We start from the raw sequence: 15,856 nt of genomic DNA on the forward strand, positions 1-15,856 counted from the left end.
GCAGGCGGACAGCAGCTTAGCAGCCAGGAGCCTTTCCACCGTCCCCCTCCATACCCCACAGACGACACCCACCCTACCACCAGGGCCAAAGTGGTGGAGGGGGTAATGAGAGGTTTTCCTGAAGAAAAGAAACGTTTGTTCTCTGAGACACTGAGCCAGGAGATTGTACCCTTCCCTAGCATGCCCAGCCCCAAGTTTAAATCTGCTGTTCCTTCTCCCTGGGGTCTTGCCAGCCAGGGAGGAACCAGATCTGTGAACAGTCAAGCTTTATTTCTACAAAATGAACATTTTAGCATGTCTCCACAGCTAGCCTGAGGTTGGACTGGCTCAGAACTCATTCAAAATTTCAGGGTTCCCTTTGTCCTTTCTTGGTTTCAAAGCAAGACCAGGCCACACAGTACCCCAGGAGTGAGTCCCCAGCCCTAGAGCTTGGTCAAAGGTGGGGTCTGACTGAGGTGGAGGCTGGTGTCACAGAGTATTGGCAGCCTCCCCTCTCCTTCCAGGGAAGGGGCAGGAAGGGCCCAACTGGGAAGGCTGGAGCATCTCACCTCACTCTTGTGGTGAGCTGGCCCGGCTCTAAGAAGGGGTGGGCCTCTCTCCCCCGGCCAGATCCTTGCTCTGGCCAACAGGGAAGCGAGGCCCGGCTAAGCTCAGCTGAGCAGCAGAAGGTCCCTTCCTTCCACCTGGTTCCTGAGAGGGATTGCACCCCTGGGTAACCCCAGTGCCCAGGAGTCAGCAGCCTTTATCTTACGGTGCCTGAGTACCATGGTCACAGGTCTAGGAACACAGGCGGGGCCGGGGAGGAGGTATCACTGCACGCTGCAGACAGCAGAGGTCCCTGAGTAGCTGGCTTCTCTGGCCCACAGGCTGGGGTGGCCCTGTCACGGCGTTTGAAAGTCCAGGCCATGGAGGTTGTAAGACAGCGCAGCGTAGAGATGCCTGGTGGTGAAGCGCAGGCAGTACACAGGACTGCTGAGGGGCGTCGACGTCAGAGGGAAGGCCTGCACGGGAGGGACAGGAGTGGCGAGAGCGTCCCCACCGGGAGCTGGGGGAACCCAAACCCAGGATTCCCAGGCCTAATGCCAGGGGACAGGGGCCACTGTAGGCTTCCTCCCACCCCCTCCAGGCACACCCGCTCCCAGCACAGCCCCCAATAACAAGTCCCGGCATCCAGGAGGCCTGCAGTGGGCAGGACGCTTACGTGTAGGCAGGCCCTTTGGCGCCGGTCCCACAGTCGCACCACACCGTAGTAGGAGGAGCCAGTGGCCAGCAGGTGGTTCCCGTCTGTCTGCAGGCAGTACAGCGTGCTGTCGTGGGGCTCTTCCCACTCCATGACACACTTCCTGTCCGGGAGGAGGTGATGCAGGGGGAGGTTTGGGGGTGCCCTCCACCTCCACCCCAGCTTCCCCAGAGGCCTTAGGGAGCCACTCTGGCTGGGAGAAAGAGATGCCGAATCACCAAATTCCTTTAAAACCAGACTTAATGGGGGAAAGCCTCCTCAGTGAAGACCTCTTTCTCAGCAAGTCCCTGGCCCCAGGCAGGTTTATGCCTCGTTTGCGCATCACGTGGTTGCTGTGTGTCACCAGACTTAAGAGGCAAGAAAGGCCTCGAGAAAGCTGGACAGAATGCTGAGGGACAGCACCCTGATGGCGCCCAAGGAGGCTCTTATCAGGGCCTCGTGGCTATGGTCTCCTGGGTCACAGGACCAGGGCCGCCAAGGTGGGGAGTCTAAGCTTGATCTGACCTTGTCAGCTGCTCTCTACCAGCCCCTGATACAGAGTCTCCGTCCCTCTCCTTTGGGCCCGCCAGGACTGGAGGGAGGGCCAGGACTGGAGGGAGGGCCAGGACTGGCATGGGGTTCTCACCACCTGTCCTGCTGCCCGGCACACTCACCGGACACTGGCTCGGAGGTCCCAGTAGCGAACGTAGGTGTCGTAACCACAGGACAGGAGTGTGGAAGGGGACTCGTACATGACGTCCAGCACCCCCGCCCCTGGGGGAAAGTCACCGCCCAGGTGCGTCATCAGCTGTCCGCTGGGAAGAGAGGCAGGGCAGAGGATGAGAGCTTGTCCCACCCTGGCCCACACACATTCTTTTAACCTTCAAATGGCATCAGTTCCTGGGGAAATGCAGCTCTCCTTCCTGAGCTAGAATTAGATTCCCTTAGGAGGGAGGCCAAAGGAGGAGATGCCCTAGACTCCCACCCCTCTCCCCACTTCCCAGTCCCTGCCTCTCCCCCAGCTGAAGGCCTCCGTCAGCCACCAGCAGCCCCTCCATCACACCTGCACGCTGGCTGCCTGTCGCCCAGCCACTCCTCCTCGGGACGATGAATGGGCCGTGCAGAAGGGGTCGGCCCCCCTCACACACACACACTTGGTTACTTTATACGCCTTGATCCCGCAGGTCATGCGGTTCTGCGCTGCCTGAGTCCAATGCCTTAATTCCTGCCTGTAATCTGGGGCTCAAACCTCACTGGGGATAAAGACCACACAAAGGGAGAAGGGGAGTCCCAGGAGATGTTAAAACAAGTAAACACCTTTGTGTCTGGGGAGAGAAATCGCTGAGAAAGCAGCTTAGCAGGCTGGTCCCTGGTGTTCCTGGCCCGGCTGGCCCCCGGCCCGGGGCTAGCACGCCTCTGTGATCACAGCCACCAGCCTGCTGGGCTCCAGCTTGCTCCCCCCACCCTTGCCCCTCTCGGTGGCCGAGAGCAGATTACCGAGAAGAACAATTTCTTTGTGACTGTGTAATTCCCTCCGTGACCGCGGCAGTGGGCAGACCCCTCGCCCCAATGCCAGACCCCTAGCAACCATGTAGGGGGGCCTCCTGGCCCTAGCAACTACCCCTCAACATCAAGTGTACCCGCTAATTCCTGTGGTTAGGGGACGGGTAGAAGCGGTGAGTTTCTGCAGAATGACTGGGGGCAATGAAGAAGAAGGGGACACGCTCCAGGCCAAATTCCTCAGCTTCACCCAAGAGATGCTGGGCTCTCCCCTGTGATGTGACGGGAGAAACTGGGCTGTGGACACTTCACAGGGACACCCAGGTGAGAGGCCCCGGCACGGGTTAGGGAGGACTTTGTGGTCTCACCAGCCCAGCTTCGGCCCAGGCAGGTTTCACCAGAGAGCCTGAGGCAGACGAGGCCACCAGCCACATGTGTGAATGTGGACCTTAGCTCCAGTCCTACCTCACACAGACTCTCTGACCCTCAACCTCCCTTCTCCTCAGTGGAGCTGCCATCTTCCCTAAAGGAGTACCAAGGAGGAGGCTGTGGGTTCTTTTCTGCCCAACTCTGCCCACGAGTCCTGGGCAGTGTGGTGACCCCCAGCGAGAGCACTGTTGTTCTCCAGTCAGGGTGGGGGGCGGGGGGTAGGCCTTAAGTCAGCACCTGTGTCCCCAGCCTCCTTCCAAGAGAAGCGCTTCTTCCTCTGTGTGCTGAGGGATCAGACAGAAAGCCTTCTCCCCAGCATCTCCTAGAGATCACTACCTCAGCTCCCAAGAAGGCCCACCTTTCCACATGGGCCGCCAGCCATGATTCACCACCCCTGGGCAAGCCAGAGCCCTGAGAGGGCCTGGGGTCATATTCTTTCTGTCTGTCTCTGTCTGTCTCGTCCACTGGGTCAGGGCTATTTTGCTCCACAGTTCTCCCTCCTTCCAGATTTAGGGGCCCTGCCCCCTCCATTAGTGAGGCCTTCAGGAATGACTGAGGAGCTCGCCCCTTTAATCTGTAGAAGTAATTTCATGTTTGTCTGTTTGAAATAGAAGATGAAAGGCAGTGGAGATTGGGGGGCGTGAAGCCCAGCATGGCTCTACCTGCCCACCCCTGGTCCCAGGGCTCAGAAGGAAGGAGAGCTGGGCACCCATGGACTGAGGGACGGCAGCAGAAGGGCCACGCCCAGACCGAGTTGCCACCCTGGGCCCCTGCCCAGGCAGGGGGGCATCTGAGCCACCGCTGGAAAGTGTCATGCCAGTGTGTGCAATAAGAAACACAGAACTCTACCCTCTGGGTAGACCCAAAGGCCGAGCGAGCACTAGCCCCTGGAGACCAGGACAAGTCCCCAAAGCCCCCTGTCTGCCAGCCCAGCCTGGCCGGGGCCTGAGGAGTTTCTGCCATGTTAGTCCTCTGATTCTCTGAAAGGGCCACACACACTTTAAATGGGCCAATAAAAAGATACAGTTTCTTTTGCCTCTGGGCCTGGGACCCTCGAGGCTCTGTTGTGCAGTGCCTGTGAGGTTAAGTTCAGAGCATAAACTGACACACCAGGCTCTGGGAAATGGCCCGTCTCTTCAAATAGCAGCCCAGCGGTGCCATAGGAGCCCCGCTGGGGCTTTGATTGGGGAAAACAAACAGAAATGGCACCGTGGGCCCTCGTGGCCCCACCACAGGACCAATTTAACTAGAAAACTCTAGCTCAACTGCTCTGGTGGAGGAAGGAAGATGAGCTCAACAATAGCCCCAAACTTTGGGGGGAAGGGGGACAAAACAAGCTGTTTGTCTCCTCAGCCCCTCCTCCGGGTTCCTTTTCTTACAGCAAGTGTGTTCTTGTAAAAACGATTAGATTGCAATTTGTATAACGTGGTGACCCCCAAATTCAGACGTTTCACCCCTTTTCTCTGGAAAGAATGTTAAGAATGCCTCTCGGCCTCTCACGGTGGGGGGCGCAAGGGGGGCGTGCAGAGCCTTGGCTGTCGCACAACTTGTGTGGGAAAGGGGCTGCCGCTTAGAGCCTCAGGCCAAGACAGGAGCAAGGGCCAGCTCTGTCACTATAGAGGGCCAGACAAAAAGTCCATTCCCTTCCAACTCCTGCGCACAAAGCCGGGGCCTCCAGGAGCCACTGAGGGCTGGGGGGCCTCCACCCCAGCCTCCCCGCAGCCTGACTCCAGCAATTCTCTCTTGACCCAGGGAAAGATAAAGACAGATGGGGCTGCCCCTGTGAGCCTGATGAATGAGACACAGGCCGGGGAGACCTGGCTGTGTGTGGCTTCCCCCAGGAGTCCCCAGAGTACCTGGGTAGGAAAAGCAAGTGGAGTGTGGCCTCATCCCAGGGACCCTTGAGGAGGGGATCAGGTGAGAGAATCAGATCTCCCTGGCCCATCCCAACCTGCTGCCCAGGCAACTCCACTGAAGCTGGAGGGAAATGGGATGACAGGAACTTCCTGACAGTCAGGGAGGAGGAAATTTAAATAAGATACTTATACCACCCCCCATCACCATCTTTGTGGGGACAGCTAATTAGAGGTAGGCACTGGCCTTGAAGACCCAGACGCCCTGTCTGGGAGAGGCCCTAAGCACCAGGCTGGAGTTAGGCACAGAGGGGCAGTCCCTGGAAGCCCCCCTCCACCCTACCCCCAGTCTGGGTCCTGCAGGCCAGGGAAGCTGGGTGACTTGCGTCACTGCCTTCCTCCCTCTGAGTTCCCTCATCCCGGCCTCCACACGCCTCCCTTGCCTGGCCCGCCTGAGCTCCCAGCACAAGCCGTGGCCCATAGAAAGTCCTCCTGTGCTAAACTGCCCTGAGGGCAGATAACCCTGGCTCTACCTCCTCACCCACATCTAAGAATGCCCATGGCCCTCACACCATTGACAGCCACTGTTAACACACTGGGTTCCTGATGATGCTCCTTGGAGGTTCTATGGGTATTCATTCCTGCATCTGTTTGGGTGTGAGGATACCCCATCTGGCACGTGCAACTGCAAAAATGCAATGATGGCTTTTGGTGAGAGGGTGGAAGGGTGGCAAACACCCCACCTTCCTACATCGTCTCTGCCCCCAGGGGACAGATGGCCTGAAGGTATAAGCTGGACCCAACATGGTCACTAAGAAAATAGGAGGGTTCTGCTCCCTTCTTTCTTTCCACCCTCTCCTTCCCTTTCTTCCTTTCTTTGATCAATAACCATTTCCTGAGCACCTTCTGTATACGAGGCATTGCGCCTAATAGAAACTGCAGGGAGATGTGAGATGAGACTTTGAGGGAGACAGTCCCTTCTTCAAGGAGTTTTCAGTCCAGGGAGGGAGAGAAGTCTGTCATCTATCCAACTAACAATACAAGGGGAGGCTCAGTGGGTACCAGAAGAGAGATGAAAGAGTTTTATAAGGGGACAGATAAAAGAACATCTCTTCAGTGAGTGACAGGATCGTGACAGGCAGTGACAGGAGATGGGGGGCAGCTCAGGTGAAGGGCCAGCAACAACAGAGGTGCAGGGCTGGGGTACCTGGCTTGGCTGGAGGCGTGGGTATGTGTGGGGCACAAGCTGGTGGGATCTGGCTTCCTGACCACGATGGGCCTCCGGGTGCTCACTGCTCAGCTGGCATGAGAGGAGGGAGTGGTTGTCCTCGTCCAGCCCCCTGGTGGGGAGGAGGGAGTCAAGGGGGCAGACAGGTCCCACATATAACCACAGAGTCCGTGGAGACCAGGAGAAGCCCACCGAAGCTTCGCCTACCCCAGTCTCATCAGGTGCACGGGAAGGGCCCTTTCCAAGCCACAGGTGTCTCACATGCATGCGTGTGCGCGTGCACAGCCCCAGCACCTGCCCATGCACACGTGTTCAGACACTGTGGCTCAAAGGCCAGGCAGCCGGGCAGCCCACTTTGTACTGCTAACAAGAGGACCGTAATTACAGGAAGGGGCAGCCGGGCAGATAAAAGGATACAAAATTTCAACATCTGTTGCCATAAAGGGATAAGGAGAAGTGAAACGCAAAGTATCAGTTTGGTGTCAGCAGGCAGAGAGCCAATTTCAAAGAGTTGGGGTGGGAGGACAGAGGGGACAAGAAAGAAAAAGGGAAGGGGTGGGGGGAGAAAGAAAGAAAGAAAGAGAAAGAAATTACAGGGTTCCTCAAAGAGGTAAAGAAAAAAGAAAATGAGAAAAGCTGTCAATAATACTTTCAAAGGAGAAGGCAGGTACTTTAAAGAGGGGCAATTCCCATAATCACCCCGACTGAGGGCCAGGCCCCCTGCCCCAGGTGGAGGTGGAGGGCGGGGGCAGAGACAAAGCCACACCTGGGTGGGATGGGCACTAATGGTGCCCTCAGAGCGGCTCAGCCTGCGCTCAGGACACCAGTTCTTTCTGCAGACAGTTAGAAAGGGTTGCAGCCAGGCACCCGTTGTCATTCCAAACACCATCAGATGCCGTGACATGTGTCTCCCATGTTCAGTCCAGGGTTCCAAGATAAGTTCCCAGCCTGAAGGGAAGCTATACCAGGCCACATGGTGGCCATCAAGGGGGCCCTATGAATGCTCTAAGGTCACCAACTCCAGCCACAGGGGTGAGAATCAGGGAGGGCTTCATGGTGGAGGTGCTATTTATGCTGAAGAATGAGCAGGGTTTCAGTAGGCAGAGAGGGGGTATCCCAAGCACAGGGGTCAGCTAGAGCAAAAGCTCAGAGGGGAAAAATATAGGGTGTCTGTCAGAATATGTGAGAAGCTTCTTTGCCCCTACCTTTGCTGAGAAAGAGATTTAAGGGCTAAGGATGGAAATGGAGGAGTCATGGGGAACTGGGGATAATGCGGGCCTGAAGGGGAAGGGGAGATGAGGTGGGATTATGCAGGGGCCATGAATATGGTCACACACATACAGAGCAGTGCAGTACCTAGCCAAGGACTCAAATCCTCAATGCCCTAGGAGTAGCCAAGTCGCCAAAACCCACCCCTACTGACTTCCTTACCCAACAGTCCCCAGGCTGGCTTAGGACCACAGCTGGACCCACTATGACATCTCCAACGCTGAGATCACAGGCCTCTCCATCCTGGTGCCTGCCTCCCCACTGCCACTGGGGTTGCCCGTTGTGCCCTGGTCTCAGGGCACCAATAGTAGATCCAGCTCAAACGTACCTTGGCAGAAAAGGTAAAATCCACAGCAAGGGCAAACCCAGGGGAAGATCACTGGCTTGATGTGTTGTCAAGCCAGTCAGAACCGCCACCCACCACCGGGGTCTTCCAGCAGCAGAGGCGTGCCCCACACAGATAACACCTTCCCTGGGGCTGAGCCAAGGGCCCCGATCAAATGCAGATGGAGAACACAAGATGGGCCTTAATTCCTCCAGACCCAAACTCAGTAACAGGATGGCTTTGGCACAGTTCCTCAGGGCCTAGCTAGGGATACTTTAGTGGTTGGCTATCTGCACAGTCTCTCAGGATAGAGCCCTTGGGGGCCAGGGACTGGGCCTGAATGCCATCTATCCTCGGAAACAGGAACACTCTAGCACGTCCAAATTGGGTGAAGGACTCTATCTTTCTTCCCATCTGATTTAGACAGGTTAGAAATCCCCTGTCCTTTGACCTGTCCGCAGCTTTAGGAGAGAGAAGGGCAGGAAAGGAGGAAGGGAGAGGGTGACAGCCAAGTTCCTTACCATCTAGGCAATGGCTTTGTGCCCACGGGTGCTCTCAGACCTGTGTGCTCCAGCTAGCACCTCCCCATCCCTAGCCCAGAGGGAGAACAGAGTCTCCAGGAATCCTGATGAACAAAGGGCTGAGGGAGCCGTGGTGACCTTGAAAGAGGTCTCCAGGCACTGTGAAAAGCAGCCTGAGGACCAGTACTGGGAGAGACACAGATGAGGGTGTGCTGGTGCCCAGCAGGCTGCCTCTGAGCCGCGTCCCAGCCCCCACCATCATCCCGAGAGCAGCCCCTGGAGGGGCGATGATGCTCTGAGCAAAACTGCCCCTCCAGTACTCCTCCCCCGCAAGTCGTAGCACACACATAAAAGAGAAAATCCCAGAACTCCTCAAGTTTCAGCGGTGACAGGTTAAAAGCAAAGAATCCACCCAGCACGGAACACCGCCCCGCAACTGAGTCCTGCCGACGATGTTGCTCCACCTTCCAGATTGGCCTGTCAGTCAGGCTTTGGCATTATTGAAAGATCAAACTCTGTCCTGCCTGTTCATTACCTTAATCCTATTTTCTACATGGCTTTATTATCTGCTTGGGCTTCTCTGGGAAAGACAGCTACAGACAGTCGTCCTGTCCATCCGTTTCCTCCCACCGAAAGCAGATGCCTCCACCAGGGCATCTTTCCCTCAGTCCCTGCATCACTGGTCGTCCAGGCTTCCCTGGGAATGGAAGAGATGTTTAAGCAAGGCCTGGCTCCTCAGTGGTGAGGAGAGGAGTCTGGGAGCTAGAGAGAAGGGAAAGCCAAGTGATGCCCAGGGCGGCCTTGCCTCAGGCTGGCGTAAGGGTGCAATGGCTATCGTCTGGCTTCTGTGAGAACTGAGGCCATAGCTGTCTTGTGCCCATTTTCATTCGGGTCCTTTCTGGGTTCTGTAAAGACCCAGTGTTTAGGGTTAGTGAGGTCTAGGGATTTCATAAGAGAATGCTGTTGAGGCAGCTGGTGCCTTAGAACGCCATCCTGACCATAAATCTGTGCCCAGAAGCATCCCTACCAAGGCAACCACGGGCAGAAGAGGCCGAAGACGACTCAACCTTCCAGATAAAGCTGGGTCACGGTGGGGTGGTGTACACCCTCCCTGCCCCAGCTTGTCCGCCATCCCAGGCCCAGATCAATATTGATGCCAAGCATAAGGTCCAGCTATGTGACTAAATAAAACTGACTTTCAGCAGAAATGCCCCTCTGCAACCTCAACGGTGAAAAAGCAAACAATCCAGTTAGGAATGGGCAAAAAACATGAGCAGACATTTCACCAAAGAGAATATACAGAAGGCAAATAAGCACAAGGAAACTTGTTCAACATCACTAGCTATTAGGGAAATTCAAATTAAAACCACAATTAAATAACACATCCATTAAAATAGCTAAAATAAAAAATAGTGACACTACCAGATGCTGTTGAGAATGTGAAGAAACTAGATCTCTCAGACACTGGGGTCAGAATATAAAGTGGTAAAGATACTCAAAATAGTCTGACAGACAGGTAAAAAACTAAACACACACTTACTAATGACTCAGCAATTGTATTCCCCCGCATTAATCCCAGAAAACTGCAAATATATGTCCACACAAAAGCCTATACGCAAATGTTCATAGTAGCTTGATCTGCAATAGTCAGAAAACTGAGAACAACTCAAACATCCTTCAGTGGGTGGATGCTGGTCAATGGGGAAAGAAACTTTGGTACATCCATACCAGGGAATACTACTGAGCAATAAGAAATAAAGCACGACTGACACATGAATCAGCTTCTGTGGATCTCAAGGTAATTATGCTCAGTATATAAAAAAAAAAGCAAATCTCCAAATGTTAGATATATTATTTCATTTATATTACTTTTTAAATGACAGAGATGAAGAACACCTAAGTGGTTGCCAGGGGTTAGGGCAAGAAGGAGTGGAGGAGGGGAGGAGGATGGGTGCAACTATAAAGGGGTACATGAGGGGTCTCTGTGCTGATGGAACAAACAGTTATCTTGACTGCGGTAGCAGTTACATGACTCTACACATGGGATAAAACTGCAAAGAAATACGTACACACACACATACCACACGAATAAGTACAATCAGATAAAGGTCTATGGACTGTACCAATGTCAACTTCCTAGACTTGATATTATGTAAGATGTTACACAGGTACCTTGCCTTCCTACTTTTGTAACTTCCTGTGAATCTATAATTATGTCAAAATGAAAGATTAAAAAAACCCCAACAGAATGGCAGGTAATCAGATGGGAATGTGTCAAGCCTGCCAAGGCAGAGAATTGTGAACAAAAACTGGATATATTCTAACTGTTCTGTATTGTTGTTCTTACGGATCTGTAGGCCACTTCCAAAATTTCTTTATTTTAGAAAAACCATCTCTGAGGATAGATGGGATTTTCTATAGCCACATAGTCAGGCACTCCTTAGAGAAGAAGTATCATGCATCCAGACTTTTGTTGTTGTTACCATAAATTCTACATGAAATTATTTACCTATTATAAATTACTTCAACAGTCTCCTCAAGCTAACAAATGATTCCATGTGTGAAGGTGCCACAGCGGAGGCTGTCAGTGGGTTTTGGGGCAGGGTCCTTCCAGCATCCTCCTGGACCACTCGGCCAACTGAACCAGGGGCTGGCTCAGCCAGCTTTCCTCTGCTTCCCAACCACTCCATCCCTGCCCACCCTGGAAGCCATGGTGGGCTCAGGAATCTCTTACCTGTTGAGGTCCCAGATTCTTAGGGGTGAGAAGTGCCCACAACAGGCTGTCCCTGTCACAAAGGAGCTGCCAAACAAAAGGAGAGCAGTTAGGTCTGGCTTGTCAGAACTTGTGGCGGAAATGGCTATACAATTGGAAGTGCTGTGCTCATTCTCCAGGGGATCATGGGGTTAAGCCAGGATGAGAGAAGCAGCCAAGAGAGCCATCAGAGAAGTTGTGGGAAAACCATATGGAAGCACAGTGAGGGCTGTAACCTCCCAGAGCTGCTTGGCCAGAGGACCCATGGATTCAATAGCTGAGTTTGCTGCTTAGACCTGGTTGGGTAGTCTCTGCCCACCATAAAAATGGATCTCTAGATGTACAACTGAGGCCAAGGGAGAGCAAGCCTGTTGGGCTTCGGTTGTATGAACACCAAGTTCACAATGCCACACCACAGAAATGGTCTCCTGGGAATAGGTTGCTGGGTGCCAGAAGGGGATGCCCTGGTCAGAGGTGAGGGAGGCTGGGGGGCTTTACCGAAGGTTTTAAGAGCTGGGGGAATATGTAACATGGTACAAGCACCAGGTAGGTATAAAGGCACCAAACTGAGAAAAGGCGAACTATGAAAGGTGGGTAACAACGTGAAAAGGTGAGGGTGGGAAAGTAGGGAATGTGAGGGGCCAGGCAGCCAGGACTGCTGTGGAGTGGGATAGGAGTCAGACAGAGTTTAAAGGATAATGACAGACACTGCCAAGAGGCAGGAGAGAAGGAACACTCAGTATTTCCCAGAGTCTCTCTTAAACCCCTAAAAAGTTCAACATATACAATCTGCAGAGTTTCATTTTAAGTGGAGGCCCAAACCCAGTGAGAAGAAATCTGTGCAATGAGCCAGGCTGGCCATAGTGCTAGGAGTAGAACTTGAACCCACACGCCAGACCACTCCTTTGTTAGAGGATTTGGAAGGGGTTGGGAGGGGGAGCCTGCAGGAACCCTGGGCTTGAAAATCTAAACTGGAACAAGAGAGCTGAAAGCAGTTATGTCACTCAGGAGCCCTGGGGCAGGGAAGGGCCATGTCCCTACACGTCTGGGCATGGGGGGAGGAACAGGACATACTAATGACATGTTAGCAATGTGGGACAGCAGTCCATTGGCCCTGGCCTTGCCCAGCACCTGTGGCTCTCTGATCCCAAGCACGTCCGTGGGGAGGTGGATTTCCGCAGTTGGGGCTCTGAGAAGCCGATGGCTTTGGCTTGGCGGGGGGTTGGCCTGCTAGTTGCTGACGGGGAGATGTTAGGGCAGGCATTGGCCAAGCCACTGACTTACAATCAAAATTGCAGGGCAGGGATCTATGTTTCAACCCCAGGCTGACAAAAAGGCCACATGAACCACCCTGGAGCATCCATGCCTCAAGTCAAGACTTCTCTAGGGACATGCTCGGTCTTCCCAGCTTCCTCTCAACCCATAGGCATGCCAGCAGCCACTAAACTAGAGTGACATGCTAAAACAGCCATTCCATCATGCCCCAAGTGACTCCCAGCCTGGGAAGCAGCCACTGGACACTGAAGCCCCAAACTACAAAGCCAGCTGTTATCCTCACTTCCCTCCCCCACCAACATTTTTCTCTTGAGGGTAATCCATTAATAACTGGTAAAGCCAATTACTTTGGGTTGGAAACATAATAGCCACTTAGAAATCATTCGAGCGGGCAATTGGGCTCTCCAGACTTTTGAGGAGTAGGGGGCCAGGTGAGGGGCGCCAGCACAGACATACAGACAACTCTTAAGGAGGCCTATGGCAGGCCTCTGACAGGCAACAGGCCTAACTTAGCGCCAAGGTAAGTCAATGGAGAGAGATGGGAGGCACCTGTAAGCTGAATCCCTGCCGCTCCCACAGCTCTGAGCCCCAGCAGGCCGGGCCGGGGATGGGAACACCTGGCCCTGGACTCCTGCCCTCTGTCCCTGCCCACCCGGCCTGGCCCCGGCCCTCTGCCTCCAGGAGGAGGGCCTTTCCTGATTGCCTGGACATGACGGCCATGAACATTTCTTTCCAAAAGCTGCCCTTTTCCCTTGCTTAACCATGTGAAGCAGGGAGGAGGAACAGGAGGGAGAGTAGAGAGTCTCCCTGGCATTTGAGGGCTTAAGGGTTTAATCAAATATAACACTCAGTAAAAAAAAAAAAAAAAAAAAAACTATGTATGCAACAGTCAAGCAGATTTGGAGCCAGGTCCTGCTTGGAACGTTCACCAAGTCTCACATCCAAACCACAGGGACTGTCCAGGGACAGGGATGACAAACCTGTGCTGAACAGGCAGAGGCAGGAGCTGCTGGCTGCTTGGTGGCTTGACTGGCCTTCCTCTTAAGTCCTGCCACACCCTGATCTCACCTTCATGAGACAAATGGTATTTGGGGGGTTATCTTCCCATCTTCGTTTTGAGCTCATGGACTGTCTGGTGGCTCTTGTGTACTCCAGTGCCCAGCACGGCGCCTGGCCTCAAAGAGATGCCCCAAACAAACCTGTAGGCCTCAACTGAAAGGGCCTTCCAGAGCTCACAGCCAACAAGGCTGGGCAAGCTAGTCACACGAGCTGTGAGAGGGGGGGGTCCCTCTGCTTCTTAGAGAAGTAATTCCCAAATCACCAGACTCAGACCTGAATGACACATGACACAGTCATACATCGTTGGAACAGTGAAGTCCCTCATAAGCAGTGCAACCAGATAACAGATGAGAAGTACCAGCAATACCTAAAAATGTCAACACACGCATAGACACACATGCTCTCACACAAGTGCATGCACTCTCTCACCCTGAGGGTCTAAAAGTCATTCTGACTCCACAAACTCTACTCTTTTTGGACCAGAAAGCCCTTATCAGAAGCCAGCCTTCTACAATTTCTGGTCCGGGATCCAGTCCCAGACCCTGCCCAGATCCCCAACCTACCGTACTGGCCTCCTGGCCCCAACTCAGGCAAACCTGGCATCACAGAGATTATCATCAGGCCCAAGAAGCAGACGTAGGAGCCCTCACATCAGAGAGACCAGGAGAGTTAGGGGTTCTGGTACTCAAGTTGAGGAATAGAAAACAGCAAGATACAGAACAGAGGAGAGGAAAGTACGAAGGAAAATTAGTTGGGTGTGGGCATGGTGAATAGAAGGTTGACCCTGCTGCCTCTGCCTTAGTTTAGACCCTCTTAATTACATTAGGAATTGACTGAGCACTTGCTGCGTGCCAGGTTCTTTTTTTTTTTTTTTTTTTTGGCGGTACGCGGGCCTCTCACTGTTGTGGCCTCTCCCGTTGCGGAGCGCAGGCTCCAGACGCGCAGGCTCAACGGCCATGGCTCATGGGCCCAGCCGCTCCGCGGCATGTGGGTTCTTCCCAGACCGGGGCACGAACCTGTGTCCCCTGCATCAGCAGGTGGACTCTCAACCACTACGCCACCAGGGAAGCCCCTCCCTTTTTTTTTAATAGGCTCTCAGCCATTTTACTTAAAAAAATTTTTTTTAACTTATTTAGTTTTGGCTGCGCCGGGTCTTCATTGCTGCGCACAGGCTTTCTCTAATTGCGGCGAGTGGGGACTACTCTTCCTGGCGGTGAGCAGGCTTCTCACTGCGGTGGCTTCTCTTGTCGCGGAGCATGGGGTCTAGGCACGGGGGCTTCAGTAGCTGTGGCACGCGGGCTCAGTAGTTGTGGCTCGCGGGCTCTAGAGCACAGGCTCAGTAGTTGTGGCGCACGGACTTAGTTGCTCCTCGGCATGTAGGATCTTCCTGGACCAGGGCTCGAACCCATGTCCCCTGCATTGGCAGGTGGATTCTTAACCACTGAGCCACCAGGGAAGCCCTCGTGCCAGGTTCTGAGCAAGTGTTTCAAAAGCATTTCCCTGTCTAATCCTTGTAACTCTATGTAGCAGGTACCACTTTCCCTATTTGACAGACGAGGACACTGAGACACAGAAAGGTAACGTAACTTGCTCTAGCTCACATAGCGAGCAACTAGTAGGACTAGAATTTGAACCCAGTTAGTCTTAATTCCAGAGCCCAGGTGATTTTACACCCCGTGCCCCGTAAGTTCTCTCCCTAGCACCTAGTATCATGCCTGACACATACTGAAAACTCAAATGCTTACTGAATGAACAAATGGACAAGTGAACAAACGACTCCACCTGGAAGAAGAAAGGAGTGACTGTGGGGCTCTGAGGAGGGGCAGCAGAAGGGGCGTGCTCGGCAGCTGTGCCCCGTGGCTGGCCTGGAGCTGCCCAGCTGGCCCAGGCCCCAGCCGCCTCTGAGCTGGGGCTGACACACTTTGGCAAGAGAGGCCACCAGAGCTGTCACATCATTCACCAACATGCCCATCAAGGGTATTCAGTTCTCTTCAACCCGCATTGGCATTTTAATTACTGTTGGGTAAACTAATTTGTACAAATGAAGGCCGGGCTGCCTAATAGAATATGCAAGCTCTCTGACCTCTGACAGGCACTGACACGAGATACAAAGGCCGCCGAGGAAGGCTTTTTATCTGAGCCTTATTACTCTCTATTACTCCAATTAGTCAGGCTCCAGTGCTCCTAATTGGAGGAAAAATTGCAATTAAATCAATTTTTGATGGGCTGCAAGTGGGCTCCCGAACCGCCCTGCTTGTGAAACACTGATATTATAGCAGCAAAGGTCACAGGCTTCATCGGCACCTGGGGACCCCCGAATTCCCTCGGCCCCCTCCTAAAATGCCTCAAGGAAACCTCTGCCCCTCCATCGGCTTGGCCAGCAAGGGTGGGAAGGAGAGAGTCATTAGAACATGTCAGGTCTCATC

General features: G+C 53.6%; 1 protein-coding gene across 1 annotated transcript in view; it reads right to left on the reverse strand.

The window, feature by feature from the left end:
- Positions 1-251: 251 nt before the first annotated feature.
- FBXW4 (F-box and WD repeat domain containing 4) overlaps positions 252-15,856 on the reverse strand; it is an 80,432-nt gene continuing 64,827 nt past the window's right edge. Inside the window, exons 6-9 of the mRNA XM_082673769.1 lie at positions 11,079-11,144; positions 1,894-2,034; positions 1,202-1,343; positions 252-1,001 (exon numbers count right to left, since the gene is read on the reverse strand). Coding sequence (XP_082529895.1) covers positions 882-1,001; positions 1,202-1,343; positions 1,894-2,034; positions 11,079-11,144 — 469 coding nt within the window. The 3' untranslated portion in view covers positions 252-881. The remainder of the gene's footprint in view (positions 1,002-1,201; positions 1,344-1,893; positions 2,035-11,078; positions 11,145-15,856) is intronic.

This window comes from Grampus griseus, assembly GCF_964374135.1.
Source record: "Grampus griseus genome assembly, chromosome: 16".
Taxonomy (NCBI): domain Eukaryota; kingdom Metazoa; phylum Chordata; class Mammalia; order Artiodactyla; family Delphinidae; genus Grampus; species Grampus griseus.